General features: G+C 33.9%; 1 protein-coding gene across 4 annotated transcripts; it reads left to right on the top strand.

Annotated features, from left to right (window-relative positions):
• Positions 1–461: 461 nt before the first annotated feature.
• On the top strand, positions 462–4,782 carry LOC105135819 (protein TIFY 6B-like). Of its 4 annotated transcripts, none has more exons than XM_011040880.1 (8): positions 462–741; positions 2,528–2,730; positions 2,881–3,185; positions 3,285–3,375; positions 3,507–3,813; positions 3,933–3,993; positions 4,322–4,453; positions 4,501–4,782. In XM_011040880.1, exons 1-7 carry the CDS (start codon positions 654–656, stop codon positions 4,443–4,445), a joined length of 1,179 nt encoding a protein of 392 aa, XP_011039182.1. In that variant the 5' UTR covers positions 462–653; the 3' UTR covers positions 4,446–4,453; positions 4,501–4,782. The 4 variants fall into 4 exon arrangements, with proteins under 4 accessions (XP_011039182.1, XP_011039183.1, XP_011039184.1 ...); XM_011040881.1 differs by having other exon boundaries at positions 4,322–4,463; positions 4,507–4,782; XM_011040882.1 differs by having other exon boundaries at positions 4,322–4,477; positions 4,521–4,782.
• The last annotated feature ends 2,506 nt before the right edge of the window (positions 4,783–7,288 follow it).

Below are 7,288 nucleotides of genomic sequence, written 5' to 3'. Positions count from 1 at the left end.
TTTATGGAGCTTAATTGTGAATGCTAAGTTAGGATTAAATGAAAATTAATTAATTTATTATCTTTGAATTCAAGGGTATTTATAAAATGTCACACTTGTCAAGCTATTTAATATCTACTGAAAAAAATCTTGAAAGATTCTAAAATAGGATTAATTCAAAATTTGAATATGGTAATGTTTGACATTATAATATTAAAGTGTTTTTTTATAAATATATTAAAATAATATTTTTAAAGTGTATTTTTAATATCAATATATGATTCATAAAAATTAAAAAATAACAAATCTTTTTTAATTTTTAAAACAGCACGGCAGCGCTAAAACAAACCGGTTCTATAAGTTATAGGACTGACTTAGCAAGTCCTTCAGAAATTGGTGACAGCTTTGAAAGTTGATCCAAAGCAAGAAACTGATTTGATAGTAAAAAAAAAAAAAAAACCATTCTATTTCTGACACTCAAAGTTGCCATAAAAAACCAGTCTGTGTCCCCATCTGTTACTCTTTTGTCTTTCTCTCCCTGCTTTGCTTTCTCTGCTTAAAGAAGCAAGCAAACATCATATTTCTTTCGTGTGTTCTTCTTTGTAGTTAAGAGAATTAATTGTTTGGTTTGAATTGAAGGAAAGTTGTGTAAGTTCTCTGTTTTTGGCTCAGTGATGGAGAGAGATTTCTTAGGTTTGGGTACGATAAATAATCCTCTTACAATCAAAGAAGCGACCACTGAGACTCCCAACAAGGATTCTGGTAGGCTACCATAGTTTCATGTCTCTTTTTGTTGAATTCGTTCTTTTCTTTTTTATTCGAAATTATATCCAACCTGGTGTCGTGCACTGATATTTTTATCTAAATAACCATAAGCAATATCCTTATATTCTTTTTTTTTTTGTTGGATATATTGTGATTCTTGAGTTTGCTCTCGTGGTTGCTCATAAATAGAGAAAATGAAAGAGAGAAGGAGTGTTTTTCTCTTCTTTTCGACCTAATTCTTATCTTTCCTATCTCGGTGTGCGTTTATTTGGTTTCTTGAGTTCTATGTCGAGATGGGTTTGGCGTTTCTTCTCTTTCCTTGGAGAACTAGTTATATGTGGAGGTGAAGCTACAATTAACCCTTTTCTTTTCGTTTTTTTTTTTTTTAAATTTTTGGGGTTTGTTTTCTTTTATTTTAGATTTCTGAGGAGTCAAACGAGGGCGAAGCACATGCTTTTTCTTCCTTCAAGAAGAAACCTCGTGGTGAAACTAATAAAAATTAAAAGTTTAGGGCACATGGTACAAATGTTAGAAGCGAATGGTACAATCACTTTAAAGGGAGGGAGGTGTTTTTTTTTTTTTTTTAATATAGGAATATTAAAGTCATAAGTGGTGTTTTTTTATTTTTAATATAGGAATATTAAAGTCATAAGTACTCAGGCGTTTAATTTACATCTGCTCTTTTTTTCTTTTTCCCAAAGGTGGCCTTGGAATCTGATTTTTCTCCATTAACTTGTAGTGAGTGCTAACTTGGTATGGGCGGTATGTTTCACTTGTGGGTCAGGTCGGGGGGTCAAATTGAATGGCGTTCCTGTATTGCTTGGAGATGGAGACTTGGTTGTTGAAACATGGCTTTTCTATTATTATTATTATTATTATTATTATTATCATATTCAGTTTACTTTCTTGACTTTTCAAGTTTGGTTGTGTTGGGGTAAGAAAATAAGAATAAGATAATGTTTTTGGTAACATGCACATGAGCTGTTAAATGTAATAATATAAAGGATCATCTTTCAGTTTTGCCTTAAAAAAATATAAATTTTTTTTTTTTGAATGGTAGTGGCAGACAGGTACAATGTGATTGAAATATGTCCGTATCAAAAAAAATTGTGTTTTTGAATGGTAGTGGCAGACAGATACAATGTGATTGAAATATGTCCGTATCAGGGGGGATTAAAATGTTTTTTTTTTGGTTTTTAAAACTTTAAAATGTGCTTATTCTGATAAGCAGTAGTGCTTGCCCAGATGCAACCAACTTGCTTATTAAAATAATCGCAGATGTAACATGGGGCATGAGGCTTAAATGTTGTAGCCCATGGTTTTGAATTTTTTAGAGGCTTCATGGTTTTTTTTCTACTTTGAATGCAAGCTCGTGAGATCATCAATTCTTCTCTTTCACAGTCTTTATTGAAAGGTATCATTAAACAATTCCCTTTAGATGCTTAATTATTGGATTTAAATTATGGTTTATTCATGTGTGTACTCTGTGTCGTGTGCCTGTCTATAGTTGTTTCTGTGTAAAAAGTTTCAATAATATTTTTCAACCTCGCCCGCATACGATTTCTCTTTGATTATATCAAGATTCTTTATAGCCATATTGTTAATGTAATCTACTGTTCTCCTTCAATGAACAGTGGCTGGCAATTTTTTATTCGGTTCTTGGTTTTGAGTGTTTAAAATATATTTTATTTATTTTATCAGATTAGATCTTAAGTTTAATTGGAGGTTACAATCATTAACACAGCTAATAGGACATCTTTGCCAAATTTCTTTGGTGTTGCAGTAGCCATGAGAGGTTCAGGGATGCAGTGGTCTTTTTCGAACAAGGTTTCTGCCATTCCTCAATTCTTGTCATTCAAGTCTTCTCTGGACGATAAACCAAGAAAGGCTGTTCATGATCCCGTAGCATCTTCCTCTGGCCTTATGTCTATTTCAACTGCTGATGCTTTTGATTCTAACCAGAAAACATACTCTGGCTTGGTTCAGGTTTGTTGCTAATTCCCTACTTCAGGGTATAAAGACCACTTGTATTCCCTTCTTCCGAGTAAATGGATATGAAGTGGTGAAAGGATCAATATATGTTTTTATTTTGTTTTGCTGATTGTTTGACCATTGCCTTCCTTCTACAAATTGTAGAAAAACATGGCTATTGATAAACAAGCTGGAAACCATTATCCTGTGACAACCTATGGTACACAGCAGTTCGATGCCTACTCTGTTAATCGGCCACAGGATACGAGGATGTTCTCAATCTCCGGCCAACAAAATCAAACAATCACCGTTTCTATGAGCTCCCCCATCCTGCAGTCCCATTTTCCTCCCACAGGACATAATATGCTTTCTACTTCAATAGTCCCAAAACCTCTGGGAGGAGTTCCAGTCATAACCCCTCCATCTGCTCTTCCCACTCCGAGTTCGATCATTGGCACCACTGATCTTAGGTATCTCAAAGTCTGTTTCTTTTTCCTACGTGCTGTTTTATTCAATAATCCCCTAGTCATGGCCGGAACTGGAGAGTTAAACTTGAATCTGTTTTGTAGGGATGGTACTAAATCCTCTGGAGCACCCGCTCAGTTGACCATATTCTATGCTGGTTCAGTGTGCGTGTATGATGATGTTTCTCCTGAGAAGGTATCTATCCACTTCAGAGCCTTTTGAATCTTCAAAGTTTTTTTTTTTTTTATCTCCAGCGGAGGGGGGTTATTATTATTATTATTATTTATTTATTTACTTATTTCATTAATAATTTACTGTCTATCCAGGCTCAGGCCATTATGTTCTTGGCTGGAAACGGTGGGTCTTCTGGAACGCCGAACAAGCCAATCTCTACGCCTCAAGCACAGGCACCAATTCGTAGACCACCTGTCGGCGATATTTTTTCTGGGAACAAAAGCAACACTACAGCTCCAATCTCATGCATTCCTAGCCCTATATCTGTGACCTCTAGTAACACCAACGATTTAGCAACAGTTAAGCCAGTAGTATCTTTAGCTTCTTCTGTTAAACTAACAGAACCCCCCAAACCCCTTAATTCACCAGGGCCTACTTCTGCCACGCTTGTTCCAGCAGGTATGACATTGTTGGCTTTGTCCATGCTTTACTTTTAAAATCTATGTTTCATACAATTATTGAGTATGTTTATGATAAATTGATAGTATTATGATGGAAAACCGCTTCTCTCTTTGCAGTGGCTGTACCTCAGGCTCGTAAAGCATCGTTGGCTCGGTTTCTGGAAAAGCGCAAGGAAAGGTTTGTAGCTGTGACTTCAATCTATGGCAATAACTTGACTCAGTTTTCCATCAGATGTTAAAGGCTCGTCTTGATCAGAGAACTATTAAAAAAATAAAATGCTTTTGATGGCCGTCAAACCCCAAGGGGCAATGTTGGCAGAAAAGATAATTTGAAACGATGTGAAAGAAAAGACATGGTCATTGAGGATATCATGGGGGGAAAATGAGAAATCATGCTTTTAGGATATGATTCTACCTAATAATAGAGTTTTTTTCATCTTTTTTTTGTCACTTTGGTGCTGGTACTTGAGTTTCATGCTGAAATGATATTCTGTGGGTGCATGCAGGGTGACGCAAACTTCGCCATATAATGTAAGCAAGAAGTCTCCCGAGAGTGGTTCCCATGGATGTGATGGTGCAAGTTTATCTATGAATTTCTCTAGCTCTTTCCCTCTCCCAGCCAGCAACTAGCAGTGAAAACGGGCCGGGGACTCTTACCGAAGGGATTGAAACCGAAGTATAAGAGGCGGGAGACTCTGACCGAAGGGATTGAAACCGAAGTATAAGAAAGAGTGATCTTCAACGTCTATTTTCTGTTCTAAGTTGTAAGCTCAATTCTTTTAAGGAGATAGAATCTTTACTTTAGATATATGGTTCTTATTATTAGTAGAAATTTGGTAAATTTTGTTTATGATAAATGTTTTAATCCGACGACAACCCTAGACCACTTGTAACTTGTCTTAGCTTCCATTATGCTGTATAAGTAGCATTTCTCATAGTGGAAGATATCTCTATATTTTCGTCTCTTTATTTCTAGCTCTACATTTCAATGGAGCAGTGCATTTTTCCAGTAGGTGTCCAAAGAGCAACTGGAGAGGTTCATCATTAAATCAGCAACTGCAAGCTGCAATCTTCCACATTGTATTCTGATAAGATTTGTCTTTTCTTTTCTAATGGGGAAGAGGTTCAAGACCACGCGTTATCTGATGAGCCAAAGAGGAAGAGATTTTCCTTCGTTTTAGCTTTTTCATATTTTAGCCGACCATTACCGCCTTTTCTCAACATGCATCGACATCTGTTACAATCAGCTTAATTTCAACTGCTAGCGTGCGGGATATTTTGATCATTTCGAATTTCAACCATTAAATTTATGGCCAAGGAGAGGTACCCTTTTGGGACGGCGTGGCCACTTGCTGCCGGTCAATTTCGGATGGGACTGCACTATAGCGATTTGACGCCATTGTTAGCAAATGAAGAATCCAGAAGATGCCGAACGAGAAACCATTTTCACCGCAGCTTTGTTTGTCCTACTGATCCAGCAGGAGCCGCAATCTTCCCAAGAATCAAGGAAGATGGTGATGTATATACCTGCTGCATGGCTTCATCAGGATTCACTTGTTTTGGTGGCCAAGGTATGGCACGAAATTCACTTCACCAACTAGGTTAAAGGCCATGGGAGGTCATGTACCATGCAGCATGTATACATAGTGGGTACTGCATGTGCTGATCGGCTTGCTAGATATGTAGCGGCTACGCAATTAAGTGAAGTATTTGGGAGCGTGGTATTTATTTATTTTTAAAATATTTTTTTTAGAAATGTATTAAAATACTATTTTTTATTTATTAAATATTATTTTTGATACTAACACATCAAGATAATTTAGAAACACAAAAAAAATACCTATTTAAAATAAAAAATAAATAAAATTTATTTTTTAAAATACAAAAACATAACAAGATCCTCATTTGAACATATTGTTGCCGTGTCTTGGCCCTTTGGCTTTGCCCTTTTTCATTGCCGAAAATTGAAAAAGGATATTAGGCTATAGTCGATCGAGATGGCTCTCCTATGATATTGATATCTAAATCACCACGAACTCAATGGGGCCTAACTCACCATAAGTCATCCTCTTGTGGGCTGCAATGGAGGGTGTCAAAAAGACATAGAATGATTTATTTATTTATTATTATTATATATAAACTATATTCTATCACTATTTTTGAAAATTCAATTATGACAAAGCTTTGCTACTCCATAGCTAAGATTAGCTATTAGTTGTAATTATTATTTATCATCTCACAATGACGTAGAAGGAATAAAGTCATGCTAAGATTTGGCTATCAAGTTAGGGTGATGAGTGTAGTGTTTTCAACCTAAAATTCAATATAATTAAAAAGTAAAATAACATGAAAGTCTTGAGTACAATTAAATTGATTTATGATAACAGGTAGGATAAATGGTGGATAGAGTATTATATAAACCTTTTAATTTATAAAATCCCAAGTATATTAATAAGGAGAAATAACCTTTTACCCTCTTAATTTTTTTAGACTTTTTATGTATTTCCTAGATACGGCTACATGAACATTAATATGTAATTACTTTTCCATTAATTAGGCTATTTGTTTCCTGTATCTTTCTATATCCTTTTACATATAAACTATTATATTTTCATAATTATGTTTTATATATCATGATTAGCTTCTTGAATTTCTTTTTTCTTAGATGTTTGTGATTTTATGATAAATTATTATAGATTAAAAAGCAATACCCATCATAAAATGGGATTAATTATAGATTTTATAATAAAGGTGACAAATATGAATCAAATCCAAATCTATTTAAAAAATTAGAGCATATAAGAACCCTGATATATAAATGTCTTTTTTTCTACTTTGTTAAAGCAATAATTGTAATAGTCTCCAACAAAGTATATGCATTTATGGAAAATTACTTTGAGTCCTCTTGTTTTATTTTATTTTGTTTTTTATTTTAAAAAATTACAATTTATATCTTATAGTTTATAAAATGTATAACACTTTCCATCTGCTAAAAGAATCAATAAAAAAATTAGTATTATTTACAAAATTATTATTTTATTTTAATTAATGACTAAAAAATCTATACCATGTTAAAACAACAAAAATTATCACTCCATGAAACCCTAACTAGAGTTTTCCATTAGAATTTTTACTAGATCGAACTCTTTGATGCAAGGAGTATTCAAGAGTTTTTCTTTTTGTTATCCAGATCAACTTATATATTTTTTGATTAACTCTACGGGTCTTGAAGTTAACAATTATATAAACCTTCAATTATCCTAAGGGAATTCAAACTCATAACTATTAGGGAATAAATTTAAAATCTGATCAATTAAGTTACTTTTTATTTTTTTTTAAATAAATGGCTACCACTACTAGAGCAACCATGCCACTGCTCCTCTTTCCACGTGCCTATCTAGTAAAGCAAGCAAAATCCCACCCAAAATCCGCACAATCAAATAATTAATCTAATTTTAAGAGGTATATTTTAA

This window comes from Populus euphratica, unplaced genomic scaffold (genome assembly GCF_000495115.2).
Source record: "Populus euphratica unplaced genomic scaffold, PopEup_1.0 scaffold221.1, whole genome shotgun sequence".
Lineage (NCBI taxonomy): Eukaryota > Viridiplantae > Streptophyta > Magnoliopsida > Malpighiales > Salicaceae > Populus > Populus euphratica.
The sequence above is the reverse complement of the archived record's forward strand: the minus strand, read 5'-3'. Positions and strand labels throughout refer to the sequence as shown.